The 24,874-nt window shown below is 43.8% G+C and overlaps 1 protein-coding gene across 1 annotated transcript in view; it reads left to right on the top strand.

Annotated features, from left to right (window-relative positions):
• Window positions 1-24,874, top strand: part of LOC139655497 (ankyrin repeat and sterile alpha motif domain-containing protein 1B-like) — a gene marked incomplete at its 3' end in the record, with an annotated part of 53,974 nt that overhangs the window by 16,311 nt on the left and 12,789 nt on the right. Inside the window, exons 3-9 of the mRNA XM_071532932.1 lie at window positions 3,384-3,536; window positions 4,844-4,987; window positions 11,529-11,604; window positions 13,512-13,613; window positions 17,966-18,088; window positions 19,526-19,713; window positions 23,580-23,711. Coding sequence (XP_071389033.1) covers window positions 3,384-3,536; window positions 4,844-4,987; window positions 11,529-11,604; window positions 13,512-13,613; window positions 17,966-18,088; window positions 19,526-19,713; window positions 23,580-23,711 — 918 coding nt within the window. The remainder of the gene's footprint in view (window positions 1-3,383; window positions 3,537-4,843; window positions 4,988-11,528; window positions 11,605-13,511; window positions 13,614-17,965; window positions 18,089-19,525; window positions 19,714-23,579; window positions 23,712-24,874) is intronic.

The raw sequence follows: 24,874 nt of genomic DNA, 5'->3' as shown, positions 1-24,874 counted from the left end.
TAGCTAACAGTTGAGTTCAAGCAAGTAAAACAACTTTGGTTAAGGTTAGGGTTAGGTTTAGGCAACTAAACCAGTTTGGTCAAGGTTAGGTTTTGGTCATGGTTAAATAAGAAAGACATGCTGACCCATCTGCCACTCTGACCTCCAAAGGGAGAAACATATTTCTCCCTTTTTTTTGTGCACGTTTGAAAACATTTCACAAGACCAGGCTGGTTTTTATACAATGTATGGCCACTTCCCCATAGTAAGCCCAACTGTAGCTGCAACCAGACTGTGTTGTAAACCTCTGCAACTTTTCTAACTTGAAAAACAACATTAACAAACCAGGAAAGAATAACATTTTCAGGTCACAGAAGCGCTCCGACTTTGTTATGGAAAGTTGTGCAGAAGTCATGGAAATAGGGCTGCGGTGGGAACCGTGAATGAGACAGATTTAGGGAGATACAGCGAGAGATTGATGTGTCTGATTCGTTCAAGTTCAGGTTTTTTGTGGGACAAAATCCATGCTCTCTCTTCCCAAACAATTCCTCTCTCTCTGCGCTCCCCCTCTCTCCTTCTCTCCCTCCTCTGTTCCCTCTGTTCTCTCAAAGTTGCATCACCTAGTATTATATTTCAGCCACTTACTCAAAATGTAGGGTTTACTCTTGGCCAGACACCAGCAACACACACACACACACACACAAATTATTATTTTCCGACTCAGTACCCTGTTTCTTTCCATTCTCCCCATTGATATTATCCATAGAAGCCTGATGTATATAGGCAGCGTGTGTGTGTGTGTATGTGTGTGCGTGCGCACATTTGTGTGTCTATACCCTTATGGTGGCTTGATTGTCACACATACACAAACACACACACAGACTTGTGAAGACACACAGACTTCATCCATGTGGGGCTCTCTCTCTCTCTCTCTCTCTCTCTCCCTCCCTCTCTCTCTCTCTGTGTCTCTCTGCCTATTGATGATGAGCACTGCAAGCCTTTGATTCCTCTCATCTCCTCTGCAATTCACAATTCTATCTCTCCCTCTCTCTCTGGCTGATAATAATGCACAGAGCAGCACAGTCTCTCTCTCTTTATCTTTCTATAGCTTTCTCTCTCTCTCATTCTGCCTTATTGAGATGAACACTGCAGGCCTTTGATTCCTACTCTCTCTCTCTCTCTCTCTCTCTCTTTTCCTCCCTCTCTCTATGTCTCTCTCTCTAGTTTTATCTCCAAGGCCACAGTGTCAGAGCTATACTGTTGACAGTATAGAGTGGATGCAATGAGTGGCTCACAGATGGCCACCTTGTAAATTGTCAGCAATGGAAAGCACATCTGTGCGTGTGTGTGTGTGTGTGTGTGTGTGCGCGCGCATTTGTGTGTCTATAACCTTATGGTGGCTTGATTGTCACACATACACAAACATACACACAGACTTGTGAACACACACAGACTTCAGTCCTGTGGGTCTCTCTCTCTCTCTCTCTCTCTCTCTCTCTCTCTCTCTCTCCCTCCCTCTCCCTCCCCCAGCATGGCTATTCATTATGTCTCTCTCCTCCCTGTGTCCCTCTACTCAGTTTTCCAGTCATTACGGGGCCGTTTCTACCAGGAGCTGTGGGGCCCCAGGGACCACTGGCAGTGTTCTCGACCTGACAGGGGCCCTCAGGGGACCAGAAAGTGGCCTCAGTTCCTCTGAACATGAGAGCCGCTCAAGTTCAGAACAACCATTAATACACACACTTCTCCCCAAGTCATTTCGGGCCAGTACGTCACCCAGAATCACCCGTACCGTGACTTTGTGTGCACATATGGTTTTATAAGAGGTGTGAGTGAATTTGATGTACATGATCATTGGTGTTAGGGTCAAACGGGGCACAATTTTTCCACACAGTTGAGCATTTGAAGTGATTTGTTAAGTGTTGATGGTCCCAGTGTTGCCACATATCTCACTCCCTGACCTCCTGGATTTACTTCAGTTCAATTCAGTAAACTTTATTTACAGCGTCTCTGCAGGGCATGGCGGGCCGAAGAACATATTAATTCAGCAACTGATGCTAAACATGAAAACAGTTTTTTGTGCATGAAAACTGTAACCAAGATAGAGGCAGATATCTCATCTAGCCTTGGACTCTCTAGATCTGGTTTTTCTAATCTATGACTTCTTTAACATGCGTCCTGGATTATATTCAGATGGAGCAAAAACATCATAAAATCCATGTGTAAATGCACCCAAGACACATTACAGATCCACTCACCCAATCCAGTTCCAGTGGCGGTCAAAGATGCATTTGGCCACATTATCAACACATTTTAAATGCAATGTGTTGGCAGTAAGAGTCAAACAGGTGGCAGGCAGCTCGATAGTAACATATTTGTCAAAAATGGATTTTCAGGATACTTGTGGATGTGGAAAAAGTGAAATGAGGTGTGTACTGTCAACTATAAAGGACGTAAATATTATGAGAAGAAGTGTTGCAATTTGGAGAAACAGCTACTGTTAGTCCTGACCATGGATGTTATGGAGGGTAAACCCACCTGAAATACAGTTTACCCATCTTTTTATGCTGATATAAATCTTTGGGATATAAATCGAAAGTATAGAGATGATATACATTATAAGTACAAACCAAGTGATGTAAGTTACATGGTAATAAGGTCTTTTTAAGAAGATAAAACCTGGCTCTGAATAGGCAGATTGACCAACTGAAGGGAACCTGACATGATTCTTGATCAATGAGCCTAGAGAAAAGTGTCTGAACAAGAAGGCCCAGCGGGTTTGAGGAAAACGTTCAGACTTCAGTCATCGCTTCCATTACACAGACGGGAAGCAGTAGATTTCCCCTGACAGCTGTCACAGACCTGGACATGGTTCTGGAATGTGTGCCTGCACTGTGATATATTGACCGAGACGTGTGTGTGTGGTATAATGTCTGTAGAGAATCCCACTTTGTGTCTGTGTTTTGATACAAATGCTAACCTATTTTCCCTTTTCCACTTCTTCTTCTCTTCCTTTATCCCCTTTTGACTCCCGTTCACCCTGCTTCTAAATCTCCACCTTCATCCACTCCTATTCCTCTATTTCTCACCCCTCTCTCTCCCTTGTACCTTCATCTATTCGCTCTTTTTTCCTTCCGCCGCCTCCCGTCCCTCTAATCCTCTCATTTCTTCCATCCCCTGCCTTTCTTCTTCACTCTCTTGACCTTCTCCGCTGCCTCCTTCCATCCCTCCCTCCTTCCCCATATTATGTTTTTGCCTTGCTCCCTCTCCTCACTCCATCGCTCGCTGCCCTCCCTCTGTCATTCCCATGATCTCTACATCCCTTCCTACCATTTCTCCATGCCTCTGTCCTCCCTTTCCTTTCTCCATCCCTTCCTCCCTCCCTCCCTACTTCCACCCCTCCATAGAACCATGAGAGGGAAACGGCCCTCCACTGTGCGGCCCAGTACGGTCACTCGGAGGTGGTGTCGGTGTTGCTGCAGGAGCTGACCGACCCCGCCATGAGGAACAGCCGGCAGGAGACGCCTCTTGACCTGGCAGCGCTGTATGGACGACTGCAGGTCAGTGGGAGCAAGGACTTTGATTCCAAAATGCCATTCAGTATATCCATTTTGTAAAAAAACCCAAAAAACTCTAGAACTAAAATATCTCAGCTTTCAAAATACCAATGCCTCAAACCATTTTCTGTGGCTTTTCTAGTGTTAATATCGCTAAAATACAGTGGATCCAGTCTGTAAAAGCGTCATTATTTTGTCTATTAAGGGTTCAATTTATTTACACCTTTTGAAAATAATCAGAACTTGTTTTAATTTTGTGCTATTAGTCATTTTGTAAGAGTAGGTGTCACTCAATATGGTGGATATGTGGTGGAATGAAACTCTTCCAATACACACTACACAGGCAGGCAGCAACATAGGAGTACACTGTTAAAACAAGTATGCATTTTTATAACTGATACTCTACCTTTTTGTCAAAACTGCGACAAAGGGTACAAGAATAAACACACACACACACACACACACACACACACACACACACAGAGGCATACAGGCACAATCACATTCTCTCTACTAAGGTAGTGAGTAATTACAGTCAAGCCATACAGGTTTGTCTGAGTGTAAATGAATAATTTATGAAAGCAGCACTGTCTCTCTCTCTCTCTCACTCTCTCTCTCTCTCTCTCTCAATGAATAATAATGAGGGGAAATCCCTATGGTGGAACCTGCTGCTGTGTGGGGAGATAGCTAACACGGGGCAAAAGTTTAATATAAACACGCACACACATGCACATACACACACACACACACACACGCACGCACACACATTAAAGGAATACACCAAGTTCTCAAGAGACTGGCCCATTGTTCAACTTACCCGTTAGTGATGAGAACATGAACACCACCAACATGAAGTGAGAGATGCGCCACTTGCTCAAAACACAACCTGTCTTGTGTCAGCGTTGCATTCTGGTCTATTGAGTCCACTGTCAGTGGAGAAACTGGTCTCTCTCCTCTTCTACGATGGATTTCTCGCTGTATGATTGTTGAATGTCGGTGCAAAATGGCGGCTCTAGAAAGAAGCCCTCACTCTTTGATTCTGAGGAACTGACACCAAAACTTGACATTTACAGTTGATGTTTTAGACAGCAGTCTCCTATCAAACTGAAATATCTTGACATGTTGTCACGTTGACTACATCCACAGGAATAACAAAAATACACCACCAAACAACAAAGTAGACCCAGAAATGTAACTTACATCAGCAATCGCTGTTTTTATCAGAGTTAAAGTGTTTTTTCAGTAACAGGTAAGTTGACTAATGGGCCAATCTCCCCAAAACTGACATTTACCTGTCTCTTTGTGCCCAGGTGGTGCGCATGTTGGTGAGCGCCCACCCAAATCTAATGACCAGCCACACTCGCCGACACACTCCTCTTCACCTGGCCGCACGCAACGGACACCACACCACCGTCCAGACGCTGCTGGACGCCGGCATGGACGTCAACTGTGTGGTGAGAAAAACAACATGTTAAAGTGGCTTAAGTGATTTAGGCTTACAATAGCCTGTAATGGACAGAAATATAATATAATATAAGTCACATTTTCATAATAGAATGACTAAGCTAGCTAATTAGGGCAGAGATCCAACAGTTGTTCCTGAGACCCACCTATACAACATCCGTACAAACACCATCATGCGACAATACTAGGAGGGGGGAGGCTTGCAAGTGGCTGTCCTTGAAGATATAAGCCTGGTTAGTCTTACCCTTGTGAGAGAACTGCACCATTCCCTTTGCTATGATGTACTTCTCTCCATGCAGCATGTATCATTAAAGAGAACGCTAAATCAATGTACGGCGAACTTTCAAAATTATTCATCGTCTCGAGAAGAGGGAATATATCAGCATTGAAAATAATACTGCTTTGCCATTTGATTTTGAATTAAATGTGTTGGGACGCCAGCCTCTCATGCATAGCACCGTTCTCCATCTTTGATGAGTTGAAAATGCAAGGTGTGTGTATGTGTGTGTGTGTGTGTGTGTGTGTGTGTGTGTTCTAAAACAGTATGGGCCGGAAAGTGAGTTTTGAAAGCCAGAAATCTCAGCACCAGGCCAAGTAATCGTTGAGGCATTGGTATTGATCAACAACCCTGTCAACCCCCCTGCAGATATATTATGGTCATTTTGTGCTATGGGACAGTAAGAATCTTACTTAATGTCCCTTTAACACTCAATCCCACGCCAAATGACTTGCTAAGATGGATATTTCATTCTCTTGACAGTGTAAGGATTGTTTGCCCCTTCAGGGAGCAGGAATTGGCAATGGCAAGGCATCAAAAGTCATCAAAAAGAGATAATAGTGTGTTGAAAATTTCTCTGCATTGGTCCTTACTTGCCAATCAGAACTGACCCATTCTCTGCATTTAGCAGCCAATATCAATAGGTTTGTAGAGCGCTGATGTATGTATTGCCTGATCTGACTTATTGTGAAGCAGGGATTTATTGCTACAGATGTTACCAGCTTTAGCAAGATTAAAACCATCATTAGTTGTGCATATTTTGAAAGTTGTCAAATTTAAAAATCAGTGTTTAAATGATATGGGGCAGGAATACAGGTGATATAGATACAAGGCAAAGAAACCTGTCTGTGTGGCTTGTAGGTGCAGGGAGGGACTTTATTTTAAAGAGTAATTTTTTAGTGTTTTAGTGTTTTATTTGATGCCACTGTGAATGGAGGAGATGACTGGAACGGAATCTTTTTGTCCTTTTGTCTGAGTAAATCTCCATGACCCTGAATCTCTTTCCTCCTCTCCATCTCTGCTGTATGTGAATATTTTAGAAGCCTCCGTCTTGTCTTTAATGAAAGCGCGTACAGTGTTTCAATACACACACACACACATATACACTTTTCGCTCTTGCCTTGGCAGCATAGCAACGTTCTAACTGGATAGCTGTTTTGACAAGTAGAGAGGAGGTGTGTGAAGAGTGTGTGTCTTCGTTTTTGTGTATATATAATCCACCGTATGCCTAAATACTTGGCAGATTCTCCTTTGAAAGTGTGTGTGTGTGCTTGGATGCATGCGCGCGTGTGTGTGTGTGTGTTTGTATGTGTGTGTTTGCCAGAAAGCATGTGCCTCACATGGTGTGGTGGTGGAAAGGGATGAATAATTGATTTGGAGAGAAGCCTGAGAGGAGGAGAGGAGGAGGACAGGGTGTTCCTGAGAGGTCCTGGGAGTTCACAGTCTCCTCTTTCTCCTCTCTCCTCCTCTCTCCTCCTCTCTCCTCCTTTCTCCTCCTCTCTCCTCCTCTCTCCTCCTCTCTCCTCTCCACACACACGATCACTTTCGACAGTATAGAAATCCAGGGCTGCAGCCACTTAGGCGGCACTGCTTCAGAGTTGTCATATCTTTGTTACTGCACAGTTGCTGTCACGCTGCACGGGCCTCTATTTGTTCATTTACATTTTGTCTTATTGTGTAATCTGAGTTGTCTGTCCGATTTTAAAATGCAGCTTTGTCCCGACCCAGAAGCTTTCTGGGCCATTTGTTTCTCTGTGAAGCCTTGTCAGAATGTAGCCTCGCTTTGCTGCTTTGTTCACGGCTGTTTTCATTCTCTTGTGACTGTTTTCTCTGCCAAACTAAATTATTTGCTCTCATCGCACTTGGCTAAGATGTAGAGCTTAACAACCTATACTAATCACATTCTTAAGACTATTTAACTTGCGTCCTTTCTGATCTCGGAAGCATTAATTGCTATCAATATAATCCTTAGTCACTGCAGATATTGTAATTATCACACTGTTAAGAGAATAATCATTTGTCTTTTCTGAGGCTGTAAGCATTTATTGGTATTAATATAATCCATTACTAGGGTTAAACCAATATATTGGACCGATATTGGCCTTTTATTGAAAATCTGATATTGGCCAGTAAACGTCATCCACCTTAAATATGATGGATATGATGCAGCTTGTTTGACTACATAGTTATTGTAGAATTAATCACACTGATTACGCAATTACACTGGTTGTTATCAGATTCAGATTTTTTAGATTCTACATAAGTATGCATGATGATCATGATGGATATGATGATGATCGTTCTTCCTATTATTATCAATATCATCCTGGGGTTCAATGGAGAGTTTAGTGTCATGTGATAATATGCTCTGATACATAGGCTTCTTGACATTTTTTTGACTTTTTGGGCATGAAAATGGATATATTTAAATATATTGAATATTTGCACAAAATATCAGCTACCAGCAGTTTCAATAAAAATAATTATAATGGTATCAGCGTTTAAAAACCCACATGGGTCAAACTAATCATTACTGCTATTGTAATCATCAGCCACCTGTCACTTTATGTCTCCCAGTAGATGTGTGTATCTTCCAGTACAGGACACACAACAAAGAACACACTGAACACACCTGCTGCCTCTCTCCTGAGAGATCCCTGACTCCTGTCCACCTTAATGCTGTGAAGTGAAGGATGGAAAAACCGGTTCATGGGTTTTTGAGCTCAGTCAGACTCCAATTCCCAGGAAGCGGCCGATTCTGAATCAAGAAACAACAGAGTTCACATGATTAAAGAGCCGTGGAGGCAGACCAGTCAATATCAGAGTTTATTCAACAAATGTGTACATGAATGGACAAATCCTCCAGATCAACTTCAGCCTTTGTATAGGAAACTCCTGACTAAGACTTAGAGGTGTTGAATACAAGAATGAATCGTTCAAACCAGTTAGAGATTTAGACTGGTATGATGTATTTGAGACTACAGGTCCGCTTCCAGTGTCACCAGACCATGGTCCAACTTGATGTTCATTGGGTAAGATGATATATGACATAGCAGATGCTGCGTTCCTCCTTTCCCTAACTGTGTAATGTATACATACAGTATAATGCATGTGGAACGGCTGTCTGCACTACAAGGCTGACAATATAGCGAGAAAACATGAAACTATTTAGGAGACAAGTTACATCTTCGGAGGCCTGACTGGTATCAAACTTTCCTTTGTTTCTGTTACCTTGTACTCCTGCACTCCCAGAATACATACATACATATAACATATAGCCACTGCAGTTTGGAGAATTTGGAGTGTGTGTGTGTGTGTGTTTCATCCCTTGAGAGCCGGAAACCTCTTGACCTGTTGGTTACAGGAGTTGTTCTGGTGCTGTGACAGAATAGAGATGCATGACTCAGTGGCTTTGCTCCCGTCTTCCCTGCCTTCTGTCCTTGTTGCAGGCTGTGTGTGCCTGTTTGTGTGTGTGTGTGTGTGTGTGTGTTTTTTTTGTGTGTGTGTGTACGAGTGCGTGCTCTGATCTGAAGAGGTGGGCTGTGTTTCTCTGCAGGGATTTGGCCTCAGGCTCCATGTGTCTAGTGAAGATGAACACCACACGCCTTTGATTTGCCTCCTCTTCTTCACTACCCACTGCTGCAAATCTCTCTCTCTCTCTCTCTCTCTCTCTCTCTCTCTCTCTCTCTCTGCGTCTCTCTGCCTACTGATGATGAGTGAGCATTGCAAGCCTTTGATTCCTCTCATCTCCTCTGCAATTCACAATTCTATCTCTCCCTCTCTCTCTGGTTGATAATAATGCACAGAGCAGCACAGTCTCTCTCTCTTCATCTCTCTATAGCTTTCTGTCTCTCGTTCTGCCTTATTGAGATGAACACTGCAGGCCTTTGATTCCTCCTCTCTCTCTCTCTCTCTCTCTCTCTCTCTCTCTCTCTCTCTCTCTCGCTTCCTCCCTCTCTCTATGTCTCTCCCTCTAGTTTTATCTCCAAGGCCACAGTGTCAGAGCTATACTGTTGACAGTATAGAGTGGATGCAGTGAGTGGCTCACAGATGGCCACCTTGTAAATTGTCAGCAATGGAAAGCACATCTGTGCGTGTGTGTGTGTGTGTGTGAGTGTGTGTGTGTGTGTGTATGTGTGTGAGAGAGAGAGCTTGTGCAGGTTAGTAATTGCAGTCAAGCCATATAGGTCTGTCTGAGTGTGAATGAATTATTTATGAAAGCAGCAGTATCTCTCTCTCTCTCTCTCTCTCTCTCTCTGTCTCTCTATGTCTCTCTCTCCTTCCTTCTCTCCCTCTTCCCATAATAATGAGGGGAAATCCCTATGGAGGGACCTGCTGTTGGGTGGGCAGGTAGCCAGCAAGGGGCAAAAGTTTAGTATAAACACACACACTAGACTTTTCTTTCACACAAAGAAGCACACATTCATAGCAAAACATCCACACACTGCTACATGTACTCACACACTGCAGCATTAGCCACCAGCAGCGACAACACCAAGTGCCGACCCCCCCCCCCCCCCGAAAACAGATAGGAAAGTAATCTGAAAAGACCCGGCTTCTCAATTCCCGGAAACTCAGCGAGAGTGAGAATCGGCTTCCTTGCTGCCCCGTGACATCACGGCGTAATCGCCATGGGAAACGGGACGGGAAGTGGTATAGAGATGACCTGGGGGGTTAGGAGGGAGGGTGGGGTTGGAGGGTGGGGGGGGGTGGGGGCGGTCACCAATGGTTTCCTGCTCTCCCACCTCCTCCCTCTCATGTGCGGGTAAAAGATCGACACCACTGGCAGGACTTCCACAGTGCGTTTCGGTCGGCTGAGCTGCAAACGCAATCACTCCTCTGATTTCACTTTGGGATTTATACCTGCTATATTCTCCTAAGGGAATTGGACCGTTGACCTTTGACCTCTCGAGGGCACATAGGAGTCGCCGGTGTTGCCTCGTTTCCCCCGCCTCTCTCTCTCTCTCTCTCTGGATGTGGTGATGACACTGCTGTTGCAGAGGAAACAGAAAGGGTACAGTGCGTTTAGTATTCCCTGCAGAGGACGACTGCGTTGATTTGATGCAGTGTCGCGCTGAGTTGAATTTCCCAGCCATATATTTACTAGACCTGGCTCTCGTCCAAATGACTGAATAATTTGTCTTCATTAAGGCTGGGAATTTGGTTTAGTCCAGGTTTTGATTTGTGTTGTCCGGAAACCAACCGTGAAGGATGTGATGCTCTCGGCGTGTGTGTGCCGCTGCGTGTGTGAGAGTGTGTTCATCGATGCGTGGCTGCATGTACATGAGTGTGTGTCTGCGATCAAGTTCAAGTTCAAGTCTTTCCTGTCCCTGATGGATAATTTCACCTGCAGCAAGTTGTGTAACACATTATAACCAAAATATATAGAGACATACTGTAGTAGAGAAAGTGATAAAAAGGACTTATAATAGGGCTATAATTTATGTTGGTTTGAAATCTCTAGCCATGACCTTTGTCCTTGAAAACACAGGGAATGTAACTGCTGTTTGCCTTTGTATGACACCATACAAGACACAATGAAACTATTGAGCTGTTAAGCATTTTTAAACACTTCAATCTGTTCTGTCTTGTCTGTTATATTTGCTCCGACTCCCACCACAAACTGTGATCACACTGTTATTTTTTAGTTTTCCCTTATGTGGCTCCTGTACATGTGCTCTGCTAAAACTAGGGCTGTCAGAGTAATCATCTCTATCATCAGTGCTGATCTAAGATGGAGCCTGTAATGCCCCCCCCTCCCCAGTTTCCATGTGTTGCATCATATCCCTAATATCCTCATCAGTAGCACTGGAGGCTGATGCAGGCCAGCATCCAGCCCGTATGGTGAGGGAAGCAAATTCGGCTGCATTTAAAATTGAAAATTGGGACGTTTCCACCCGGGCCCCCGCTGCTTGCGTAATGGTTTGAAATCAGTCTGGCCTCATGCCATTTTTAGACAAGGGAATGTGACTTTTTTTTAATCTCTCTGAATCGCTTTTGTTAAGCTGCCAGAGAGAGAGAGAGATACTGTATCAAATCAAAATATTGTTTTGTCTCACTCCTGTTTTAATCCCTGCGCTTTTTTTTTTAATGCTCGTTTTGCTCCCAATCCACATCCACGTCTCTCTATTTTTGTCTCTCTTTTCAATTGTTAAAGTGATGGAATATTAACTCTCCGCCTCTCTCTCTGTCTCTCTCTCTCTCTGTCTCTCTCTCTCTCTCTCTCTCTCACTCTCACTCTCTCTCCCTCTCAGACGGAGAATGGCAGTGCCCTCCATGAGGCAGCTCTCTTTGGGAAGATGGATGTAGTTCGCCTTCTGCTCGACTCAGGTGGGTCTCTATATTTACCCTACCAAAACAAAACAGTGTGCGTGGGTGAGTGAGTCAGTGTGTGTGTGCTTGTGTGTGTGTGTGTTTCTCTTGTTTTCCCTCTCCATTAACCTGCACCTAGCTGCGCCACGTTGTTTTTTTTCCAGATTTTGGGCAGAAGTCGGCCTTAGGTGCTCCCCAGGCATCTGTCTGCTCCTTCATTCAAACTCTGATTTAACATCGCAGACTTCCATCACTATCATTGTTTTTGCCAAGTCTTTTTTCCTCCTGTCCTGAGTGACTGAGTATCTGGTGTCCTGTCTCACGTTCATGATGTCATCAAAGTTGATGAGGGGGTCAGAGGTCATGGTGATAACTGGAAACCATATCTGCTCCCAGGGGAGCGGTGGCTCCCGTCAAAATCAATCACTCGCACAGGGAGGCGATGTGTGAGTGTGTGTGTGGTTGGTTTTTTTGTGTGTTGTGGAGTGGCTGTGTGTGTTTTGAGGAGAGAGAGAGTGTGTATGTGTGTGTTGGTGCACTGTATGTGTGTGTGAGGGAGAGAGAGTGCAAGAGAGAGGATCTATCTGTACACGCCTCTAAATGTATTAAAATAACTGACTAATGTGAAAGTTACATTAAAAAGACACATCTTGTACATTACACTCCTGTATTCAGACAGAGCAGATAGAGTCTCAAGTCCACTGCTATTGTCTTTTGATACTGCCCCCCCCCCCCACCCCTCACTTTCCTCTAGCACTTCCTGTTTCCTCTCTCTTGTGTCCTGTGGGCGGCCATGTTCTTTTGGCCCGGGATTTATTAACATCCTGGATCAACACAGCGCTGCATGGGCCCGATTTACTGAACTTTAACCATACACATCCCAAACACTGTGTGTGTGTTTGTGTGTGTGTGTTTGTGTGTGTGAAGGGACGCAGGATGGGCAGCCAGCCTTCCATTGTCAATCATGTACTGTCCAGGGAGACAGCTGAGGATGTAGAAGTGTCAACATCCATTCAATAAGCAAAGAATATCCTGTCATATTTTTGGATCTACCAGTAGGAACTGGCACACTGCGTCAGCGTCAGATGGATTTCTCTCTCGGTTTTTGTTCATATCTTATGGTGCACAGCATGATCACTGGAGTGGCATTTATGTAACATGGATCAGGGATAGGAGGAAAGGAAAAGACAGGGAAACTGTTAACTCTCTTTAGAAATACATGAAAAATAAATCTCAAACCTGGAAAAGTCTCAAAAGTTGAGAAATTACATTTAAGATTTATAGTCTTTGTGTATCCTGCTGCATGTTGTTGAGTTTGTATGTGTATGAGCCTGGGTTTTTGTGTGCGTGTGTGCGTGTGTGTGTCACTATTTTGTGTGTGTGTCTTGTGTGTGCATGCACTTGAGTTTAAGTGTATGAGCCTTGTCTCTCTCTATGTGTCAGTATCCATCAGACTGGGATTGAGCATGCAAGAAGAATGTGCATGTGTTTGTATTTGCGTGTGTGTGTGTGTGTGTGTGACTTGTTCTCAGCAGTGTTCTCTAGTTTTCTGTTTTGTTCAGGAGAGACTGGGGTCTGGAACCTGATTAAAACTGTGTTAACTGTTAATAGAGTCTTTGTGAATTTATAAAATCTCACTTTCATCCTCTGATGACTGCGTCTCATTCATCTTTTGCTGACTGGAGGTTTGTGACTGAGTAGGTGTGTCAGCAGTTCTGGGTCTCAGTGTGTGTGTGTGTGTGTGTGTGTGTGTGTGTTGGAGTATGTCTATGTGTCTGTGATTTAGTAGGATTAGGTTGGGTGACATCATCTTGGGTTTAGTGATCTGACCTTTGCCCTGTTGTGTGTGGGTGTGTGTGTGTGTGTGTGTGTGTGTTTGTATGTGTGTGTGTGTGTGCGTGTGTGTGTGTATGTGTGTGTTTCAGGGATCGACGCCGACCTGAGGGACAGCCAGGGGAGAACGGCTCTGGAGATCCTGAGAGAACACCCTGCACAGAAATCCCAGCAGATCACTGCTCTTATACAAGGTAACACACACACACACACACACACACACACACACACACACACACACACACTTCAATATAGAACATTATTGCGTACTCCATCTCCATCCAAAGCCCTTCTCTCTCTTAAGACAAGATGAACTTTATTTGGGAAACTGGGTCATTGCAGCAGCAAAGAATAGGAAAAGTAGCATAGTGATAAAAACAACAATAAGTACAACATAATGAAGATTAAAGAAACAGCGTGTTCATCATGCTAATGCAGAGCTCCCATTGGCTTGCAGGAATTCTTGCTGTTTTGACTCAGAGTGTCTGCAGGTCATGAGAAAGTCTTAAAATGTCTTATTATTATTATTGTCTTATATATTATGCTACTATACTAAACTCCTGAAAAGGTCTCGAATATAGTTAAATATAACATTTTAACTGGCATTAAAATGGTCTTGAAAACTCTTAGATGTAACTTAATGAAGCTTGCAGACATGCTAACATATGCAGGGCCTGCAGATGTGCATTGCTGGTGATCCACAGTTTCCCTGTATGATGACACGGTGGCCGTTGCGTGTGGATGTGAACCGATTGATAAATTCTGTTTTCCAGGAAGTTTATCTTCCATTGCGAAACAATGGGAGCTCTTGTGTGTGTGTGTTCTGTGCTCGGCCCCCACAGTGGGAGAGTCCACTCTTACACAAGCCCAGCCCGGCCTCCTACCATTGTCCTCGCCACTCGCACAACAATATGCTGTTCTTCCCAATCCTCTGCCATTGTTAAACTGGCTGAATTGGATCTTGAATAAGATGGTTATCGATGGTTTTCTGGAACGCGCAACTAAATTGATAACTGCTTTTGGGGCTGTATTGCTTTATTTTATTTTACTGAAGTATTTTGTTTTATTGGATAGATAGATTCACTGGATATCTAGTAAAGAGGCATTTTTTTTCTATATACTGTATATTTCCCATTCATTTTTAATGACAGATTACTGTTATCCTGCTTTCCTGAAGTCTCAAATCACCCACACAATGTACTGTGTTAGGAGTCACAATCACTTCATCCACCAAGTCCAATAAATATCCAGGAATTTGACTTAATGACATTAGTACAGGGATATATCAGCAACTAATGTAGTAACATATTTACATACTGGCACACATGGTACAGGGAGAACAGGAGCTCACAGTCAGTGCTAGGGGACAGTGCATATCACTCTTCATCAAGGTCCCCACGGGTCCTTGAAATCCTTGAAAGTTTGTGAATTTGAGGAAAAAAAAAATCAAGGCCTTTTGATTTTTTTTTCACTTAACGTTAGTAAATAGGCTACGTTCCGCTGTCTGCATGTGTGTCTCCCGCCGTCTGTGCGTCCTTGTTTCACGCGCCACCTGCCTCGAGAAAGTGCGACGGTCTCGTGCGTGCATGAGTGATTGAAAGTCGAATGATGCAGGTTAAACAGCGGCAAGCAAGCGAGAAAGCTAATGTTAAGCGAACCTTGAGCTATGCCTGGAAAATGTAAATTCCAGGACTCGTGGCTCAAATCGTAAATAAGTCTCTGTCTCTATCACTCAACTTACACAATATATTGTTTTGCTGTGCTGTTAGAGAAGGCAAGAGACCACATAGTCTGCCATCACTGTAACACAGCACAGTTGCGAAGTGTTCACACATTCAAGCCTCTCTCTCTTTTTAATTGTTGTCTGTGAGCTTCTGTAAAGCCTGCTAGTTCTCATTATAAAAATTCTCAGTGTTGTAACAGCAATTAACCTTGATCCATGTCTCAAACTATGCCGTGTTGGGTCCTTGAAGTTGAGGGAATTGGGCCTGGAAAGTCCTTAAAAAATCTGTGAATTTGATGTTTAAGAAGGTGTGGGAACCCTGCTTCTTACTGCGTATATACACTCACTGTTGAAAATATCATCCTGATACTGAGTTTCACCCCGTTTTGCGTAATCCATGTGTCAATTGTCTCCAGGCTTAGAGTCACAAAGAAACGGCATTTCAGTGGTGTCTTGCTTCCGTAATTCAAATTATTTCCTGTTGGGGCGGGACGTAATGCAGGGATTGACTCTTCAGAAGTGTTCAAAAGTTCAAAAATGCTTGTGCATAAGCTTGAGCTGTCACAAAGTCAGGATTCTTCAAAATGAATAAATTCCAGGCACCAAGACGGAACTGCCTGCCGTTAAAGTACCTGTTTTATTTCTCATGTTTACTCCAGTGTGTTTCGTGTGTCACCAGTGATTGTGTGTGTGTGTTTGCTCTGCGGCTCTTAGAGAAACCAAAGACTCTCCAGATTGCACCTTTTAAAGACACTTTTGTCCTGAGGTGATTACGAGGCTTAGTATGCACGCTGTAATCTGCGGTTTGGAAGCCTACGCTATCTGTCCTTGCGTAATCTCTGGGTATATACAAGGCACGTAGTTATAGATGATTTAAAGAGAGAGATAAAGATAGACGGAGACAGAGAGACAAGCTGAAGAGCAGCCGGATAGAGGGAGAGACGAAGAGAGAGCGTGTCAGAAAGAGCCAAAATTAATGGTGATTTGGGCTAACTGGGGAGATAAAGATAGAAACAGGAAGACAGATTGAATCCCGGGAATGTTATGAATTGGCCACAGCTCCAAAATGACAGACATTAAAGCTGACATCAAGACGGGGAAAATATAGCCATGCAAAAGACGGAGAGCTATTTAGCTTTAATTGGCGATTCCAATTTCCCATTTCATGTTTATTGCTCAAGCAATCTATGATGCATTTCAAGTCAGAAGCAGGGAAAACCATTTGAACCTGTCCTGTTGTGGAATGTTTTTTGGATTTAACATTATGCAGCATCGTTTGAATTCTGCCACTCAACTCTCGACAGTGCAAATCAAACCACTCTTGTCACTTTGAATATTCATAAATATGCAGCGAGCACTCCCTGTCTAACTAGGAGACTGTAGAAAATCCAGAAATTAACAAAAAAGAAATACTTACCAGATACTAGATCAGAATAGGCCGCCTGTAACTTCTTAAATGCCAGACTGCGTGTGATAGTAACACTCGACCAGGAATAATAGCCATCAAAATCTCATCTCAGCCTGACTTCAGGAAACGACAGTTGGAAATGAAGAGAATTGGACTGAACTAGAAGAAGGAGAGAGTGAACTTGTGTGTCTGTGTGTGTGTGTGTGTGTGTGTGTGTGGGAGAGAGAGAGAGAGGACACAGCTGTGAGTTAGTGAATGGATCAGCTGCATGCCATTTCCTGTTGGAGAGGAGATGGAAAAGGACACACACACACACACACACACACACGCACACACAAAGCAGAAGACCTGTCATTTACTCAGTTGTACCAGCCAAAGGGCTTTCTGGTGCCACAGGCTTCTTGTTATGAATAGAATCCCATTTGATTTACTACTTATGATTTTTCCTGCAGTTAAAACTCATTCACAGTTCACTTTTACTGCCAGTTATCAGGTTATGTGCAGTTCAGTGCTTCTGTTGTAACGCTCGGACACCAGGCTGTGTGTCCTCTGCTATTTATGGAGAATCTACTGATGTGTGATTACAGAGGAATAAAAGTGTCAAGTGTTTTAATTCTTCCCCTCTCTCTCTCTCTCTCTCTCTTACACATTCCCACACACAGTATAATTGTATGCAAATGTGGTTGTGTATCATAATTATGGAGTTGAAAGCCGGGCTTCATAGTAGAACCCTTACACACACACACACACACACACACACTTATACACACACACCTGAGCAGCATCTCTGACATTAACAGGGTCCCTCATTAGGACTCTGTAGGGCATCTGCCACATGATTGCACTGTGTATACGTGTGTGTGTGTGTGCGTGTGTGTGTGTGTGTTCGGTCTGCCTGCATGCGTGCCTGCTAATGCCTCACGCTAGCTAGTTCATTATAGAGTCTTCTGCTTGGTTTCTAACCCCCCCCCCCCACACCCCGCCTACCTGCTCGTCCTCCCTCCCTCCCTTCCTCCCTCTTTTTCTTTTCCCCTCCATAATTCTTCTCTGTTGCTTTTATGAAGAGCAGAGTGCTCTATTAGGAGAAGCTTTGAAGTGATTTTGCGGTGCGGAGAAAATGTGAATTGAATGCAGCACAAGCTGTTTACCGTGCTGATGGCCGTGCTATTATATTGATCTAGTAAAATGCCTCTGAATTGCATTTGCCCCCCCTCTCCCCCCTTCACACCATCCTCTCCCAAACTCTTCTTTGTCCCTCCCTTTCTTCTCAACTCACATTCTTTATTCCTATTCACCAACCTTCTTTCCTTTCTCTTTCTTGTCTTTCTTTCTTTCTACATGATCCTCTTCCCCTCCCTCTCCATCTTCTCACCCCTCCTCCTCCCCCCTCTCTCCCCCTCTCCATCTCTCTGTAGAGTATATGATGGAGGAGTTGGAGTGTCGGAGTGTGGTGGAGGAGCCTATTCGCAAGTGTCCCATCCCCGCGCCTCGAACCTCCGTCCCCTCGCCCTCTGCCTCCCCTTCCCTCAGACACAAGAGTGAGTACGCACACACACACACACAAACACACACACACACACACACACACACACACACACACACACACACAAATGCAAACAAAGTGTTGTACCCTCAGATTTGAGGTGCTGAAACAGACATATTACGATTTTCTGACGAGATACGGGCACAGAAAAGAGGAGGTAAGAGAAAGCCAAATTGCTTATTGAGAAGGGAACAGTGTTTAGAAATATGTTTCAAAATCTACAATAAATCAGCAAAAAATATATTTGTACATGCAGATGACTTTCATTAAATGTATATTTTGGATATAGGCCTACTAGATATATATTGTCAACGGTGCATACGAAAAACCTATCTCTTTGTTCAAAATGTATTTCAAATGAGTGTCATCAGCATGTACAAATACATTGTTTTGCCCTTTTGTAGATTTTGAAACTAAACATGTTCTGAAGTATGTGAGGAATGTTTTGCAACATGGGAAAACAAAGCCACACAAATCCAGAAATGGTGAGCAGCTCCTCTAGTGGTGGAAAGTAGTCACTACCTCCCTGAACACCCATGCGTTTGCCCTGGCCAACGCTGCCCCCTGTGTTTTCAGAGCAACATTGCAGCAAGCTATCCATGTCTGAATTCCTGCTGATCCGCTCTCCTCTCTCATCGACTGTCAGCACATACCATAATTACCTTGATTACCTTGGAGACTGCAGGAGGGAGAGGGAAGAGAAAGTGATTAGCACAGTTTGCTCCTCAACACTTGCCTGAACACGGCTTTGAACACCTCAGCATGGCGAAGCAGAGAGCCGGTGGAGGGACAGTGGGGGTGTTATGCACCCATTAGTTCCATCCTCACCTTTTAGCCCACTGTTGAAACTAGCAATCAATCAGGCAAACAGGATAGTGGAATCCAATTCCAACTATCCTAACTCCCGTAGAGTTCAGTGTTGACTGGTGGAGGGTTGAGGAAAAGGATGAAAGGAGGCAGATAAAGAGAGAAATTTGTTGTATTTCCTTCATGTGACTTCATCATCTCTCCTCTTCCTCAATGGTTCAATGTTTTGTTTCAACCCCCCATGTGTTACCATTTAATAATAATAATGATACGTTTATGTGTATAGTGCTTTTCTAAGACAAAGTTCACAAAGTGCTTCACAATCAAAGATCAAGGTTACACCAGAAAAAAGGTAGACAAAAACAAAGAAGTAGCCATAACAGTGGGGTGAGATATGGACTGTGGTTTGGGTGAATGGTGGTTGTTTATATCAGTTTTATAAGGCTATTTTTACCATTTGTGTATCCTGTAGCTCAGTTATTAGAGCGTGGCACCAGCAATGCTAGGGATCAGGGTTCATCCTCCACTGCACCCATACTAAAAATATGTGCACTCGTGGCGCTGGGACTTTGGAAATATTTCTTACTCTGTTTTTCTTCCCCCAATCTCCTCCTCCTCCCCCCAGATGATGCAGTGACGGGCGAGCTGTCCAAACTGCTCCATGAGATTAAGAAGTGCCGGGACAGGGACTACTCCTTCGAGGAGCTCTGCCAGACCATCTCCTCCCACTCCATGGACAGCTTCGGCAGCGGGCGGCTCTCCGACGAGGAGCGCAGCGACCGACCCAACGGCACCCTGACCCGAGTCAGCAAGGTACGGTTTCTCTGCACCCGCAATGTTGGGTCTTGGGGGGTACGGGAGGTGAATTGAAGAATTTATGTGGTTGTATGGGAGGATTGATGTGCTGGAAGGCATGGGTGTATAGAAGAGCTGATGTATTGGGTCATGTTTGAGGTATGATAGATAAATAGCAGCTTGGTCTATGGGAGAATTGAGCCACTAGGGGCCAATTTGTGCATGCTGGGTCTATTGCTGCCTTCAAGCTCTCCTTGTTAGCTCCTACTTCTGAGTTCAGAAGTCATGACTTGTCACACATGCAAGTGCTTTTGCTGCGAAATAATAACAAAATAGACCCAGTAAACAAAAGTATGTTTTTGGTGGCTGTTGTTTCATTTTAGAACTCAAGTGCCACAGAGCTGCTTTGTGTTGCTGCAGCAGAATGAAGAGGAGGAAATGTAAATCAGTCATGTGATTGATCTTCAACTTGCTGTATACATCACTATTACCATCAGCTGTTGACGCACCAGCCATGCTCTCTGCCCCCTAAGCAACTCCCAACTCAGCAATTCCAGTTATATTAAAATTTCTTTCCTATGTGCGCTCAACTCATTATTATGATATTTTGGACATTGCGTGAAGGCAGCATATTGGAGAACTAAGCCACAAGAGGCGATTTTGGATTTTGGATGTGGATTTCCAATGTGTGTTTGCTCTTATTGACTTGTATTATAGTGTAAAGCTGAGAAAAATAAAGCTCTTTAAGTGGAAAAAAACTTGGATGCTGCACTTAAAACAGTACATGAATCATTCTATCCAGTTTCCTGACAAGTCAGTTCGCTGTGCCTGTACTGAAACGCATGAATCACTGGGTATCTTATCAGTGCCATGCATATGTCCTGTTGCATTTCATCCTCGCTCAGTAGGTAATTTGCTTTGTAGAGAGGAAAAACACACTCCACTTTCGCTGTGCACAGTGCATGAAATAAGACGTCGGAGTTTAATTCATATAATGACAGACATTTCCGTGCGGATGCATATCGCCTCTGCATCTATTTTTGTGTGCTTGATGTTGTTTAGAGGTTTTGTCACACAGCAGAAGATGCAGATGTGCCGTGAGTGTAAGGGAGCGCTCTTAACCATATGGATGGTGGTAGTTTGTCCAGCTCAGCAGCAGAGGGCAGTGTCAGTCAGAGCGACGCTGCCGGGCCGCAGGGTCAAAATGAGCATTCACTTGTTGTTGCTCAAACAGCAGCTTTTCTTCCTTGTTTGCCTTGGATTTGTTTCAAACTGTAATTGTTATTCGCCTCTCGCTCAAAACAGCCATTCACACTCCCAGCCTGCAGACATTTCTTTTGACCTTGTTGCTTTGTTGATGCTTTTTATGCCGTTTCTCTCGCTTGTTCGTTCTCTCTCTCCTTCTCTCCCTACTCTCTTTCTCTCGTCACACACACACACACGCACACACACACACAGGAAAACTGATTAAACCGTTTCGGTACATGCAGCAGGTGGTGAAAATAGCGTTTTATCAGTATTAGCTGACCAGAGAATCACAGCTGCAGCTTATTTCTAACAGGCTGTGCAGCGTGACGAAGAAGCTTCATAGGTTTTTCAATTCCGCTGTCCTGGAAGTCAGACGCACCGCAGGACACAGGTCATCTATCATACTGAACCCCCACCTGAGCCTATGGACCCCACACACACACACACACAGACACAAACACAAGCCACACAATTCAGTGTAGGGGCTATTGTGACAGTGATCAATAGCTTATCATCAATTCCATTACTGTAATACACATGCTCAGTATGAAAGCAAGCAGAAGCATGTGTGTTTATGTACAGGAAGCATTCAGACCTTCACAGGCTTACACACATAGTGAATAACACACACACACACCTCCGCTCACTTAGGCTGTAATTATCTCGATCCATCTTATGTCCCCCTCTCTCTATAAGTACCTATTTGTATTCCATTACTGACTTTCACAGTGTGTGTGTGTGTGTGTGTGTGTGTGTGTGTGTGTGTGTGTGTGTGTGTGTGTTTATGTGCCCCCCGGCAGCCATCTGTACATGTGGCTGTAGCCATTAGTATGCTCTGCGTCCCTGCACTGTGATTTGGTATGTCTATCACACATGAATAAAATATGAAAAACCCATGACCACCGGAACAATGCACACATAACCTTTGTGCATATGTGCAAGTGCGTACATACAGTATGTGTGTGCATTAGGGATAGACCTGTATGGGTTTTTGGGTGACACAGAAATCAATATTTTACTGATACTGATCATATTTTGAATTTGACCATTTTCATGTCAAAATATTAAAAAAAAAATCACAAGCAGTCAGTTTTCCCCCTCAGAATCGTATTCTTTGCAGCTTGGTAATTCAGGTTAAGGGCTTCCCATAGACAACCAATGTAGTATTAATCAATCATACAGTAACTAATCATGAATAATTAATATCATCTATGGTTCTTAATGAAAGGTCCGATACATCTGCCTGGCCTCATTGTGTATGCATACAGTACGTCTCCTGGGAGGATTGCAGTCCATTTTGCATTGATCAGTATGCCGGTGTTGCAGCGGGCCCTTTGCAATCTGGAAAGATTGGTGACCTTTTGGTTCCAGCCTCATTTTCCGCATCCGTCTCCAATCTCGCTGCCATTCTTTCGCTCGTCCCATCTGTCTGTCCCTGTCCCACTCGCTTCCCTCTGTTTTGTTCTCGCAGTTTTCTCCAGCTTCTCCTGCCAGTGGCGCCTGTAACACCTCTATAAGTTCCTTCTCCTCTTCATCCTCTCCCTCTTTTGCTTCAATTTGCTTTGCCCTCTCTTTGTTTTGCTTCTACCCACGGGACATTTCTTTGTTTTTCTTTTAGACCTCTGGGTTATATTGATTAATTTTCTTTCTCTCGTCACCGGACCTGCCCTTGCTCTCTGCCTTTTGCCAGTGCACATGTCACACACTGCAGTGATATTTCTCTGTCTGTGTTGGAGGTGTAATCTGCTGTGACCTGCGTCCTCTGCTGCATCGTACGGTTCACTGAGATATCAGGTCGGCCGTGTCTGCCCTCTAACGCCCCATGTCACATCGCTCATCGTCACACCTGCCCCCAGGGAGCCAAAGAGCCCCAGGAAAGGGCACCGTGTGTGTGTGCGTGCGTGTGTGTGTGTTAAAGTTAGTCTCTTCTTCTTACAGCCTCCTCTCTGGATAACAAAGTCCTTGTTGTCCACACTGCAAAAAAGTCAATCTTAACAAGTCATTTACACTCATATTCTGTCTGAAAATTTAGAGGGGGAATAATTCCACTTGTTGCAGGATTTTCCTTAAAACAAGTGTCAGTATCTTGAAACTGAATGGCAGAAGAGGCAGAATGAGGCAGATCACTGCATTAGTATCAAGAAAATGAAACTTGATTCAATGAAATTCTTGAAACAAGTTGATTTGCAATGGGGAACGAGTGCAGTTATCTCACCCCACTTTTTCCCTTGTTTTAAGGAAATTAAGATTTTGAGACTCAATACGAGATGAAATGACTGAAAAGATACTTCATCCATATTTATTCACATAAGTGTTTGTGTGTCTGTGCTTTTCACTTCACTTTCTCTCTCTCTTCTATTTCTTTTCCCAGTAGGTTTCAAGGGTCAGATGAATGTTGTTGGGGCACTTTGTGGCACCTTTGCACTCCTTAATAATGTTGGTGATCTAGGAACTGAAGCTTGAATGTCAGAGTGTGACTCGATGCCTAAAAATGACAATGTAATGTCATATATAGATGTAGTATAGCTGCATATCTGTATGGATCCTAGTATAGATTTGGTTTCAAGTATAGATCATTAGTCTGGATCAGGGTGTGCATAAATGATTGAAAACTGTGTGTGTGTTTCTGTAAACAGCGGCCCACCCCCCCTCTTGCTACGGCGCTGGAGGAGGACGAGGCAGAGAAGAGCTGCGGCCCCACGGGATTCTGGGAAGCGCTCACACCCTGCAACGGCTGCCGCAACCTGGGCTTCTCCAGCCTGTCCCAGGTATACAAACACACACACACACACACACACACACACACACACACAATCTGAATTCAGTTGAACGACTAATCGGACAACCCTCACATACAGGATATTGTGTTATGTTGAAGCTGATTCCTTGTGTGTGTGTGTGTGTCTGCGTGTAACTGCTTATTTTGCGGTGCGCACATCATATAACTTTATAATCAACACGTAATGCAGCAGCACGCACACACGCGCACACACACACACACACACACATTGCTTCCACTACTGTGAAATGATAGGCTAGTGAATATTGCCATTGTTCTGAGTGAATACTTTCACTGGTTACCTTGGGAACACAGTGAATGAGCCGTCACTAGAGAGACTGGCTCGCCTGGCAGCTCTGGATAGTCGGTTCGATATCTGTCTCTTTGTTTCGCTCCCTCGCTTTCACACCTCGTGTTTTAGTGCTGCCTATCTTTCATCTGCGCTCATGCTCTCTCTTCCTTTATCAGAAATTTCTAAAAATCTCCCTCTTATCTCGCCTTTTTTTCTAGCCTCTCGCCTTCTGGTACGAATAGGAGAAACTTCAAGCGTACGCAAATGAATATTGTTGAACTGAAAGATTAGATAAGATGAGAATGAATTTTTGCATTGCAGCAGCAAGTAGTAATAGGATACAGCAAAGAAAAGTGAAAGAGACACATCATGGGACACTAAAAGTACGTCACACCTACAGTTGGTTTTCTTTGGTCCGAACCATAGTTGGAAAGTTTACTTTGTAGCATTTTTGTATTTGGTTTGTTTAGGTTGACACTGCCCAAATACAAGTGAGCCAGTGCAAAGTGTAAAAAAAAGTCACATGGACTCACAAGTAGCTTGTTTATTGGACAGAATTTTGTTAACCTGTCATCCAGCGAGATTTAAGATTTTGGCAGCCGGAGAGCAGAGGAGTCAAAACAAATCTGAAACTTTAACTATGGATTTGTCTGCACTCTTTGCCGTAATTTACCATCTTTGGTCTTCATACCAGGTACCATGAATAAAAAGTTGAATATGTTCATCAGTCCAGACTGCGGGTTGCCCTCAGTTCATTTTGTTAGGCTAGGCTTTCCAAGCAGGAGGAACTGCTGGCTATCAGATGTCAATATCCCTCCATATACCCATAAAACCATATGGATCAACAGAATTTGATATAG

This window comes from Centroberyx affinis, unplaced genomic scaffold (genome assembly GCF_046629955.1).
Source record: "Centroberyx affinis isolate AG114_WGS23_722 - 3 ecotype Tasmania unplaced genomic scaffold, CSIRO-AGI_Caff_v1 ptg002287l_1, whole genome shotgun sequence".
NCBI lineage: Eukaryota > Metazoa > Chordata > Actinopteri > Beryciformes > Berycidae > Centroberyx > Centroberyx affinis.
This window is presented reverse-complemented; position numbering and strand designations above follow the sequence as displayed.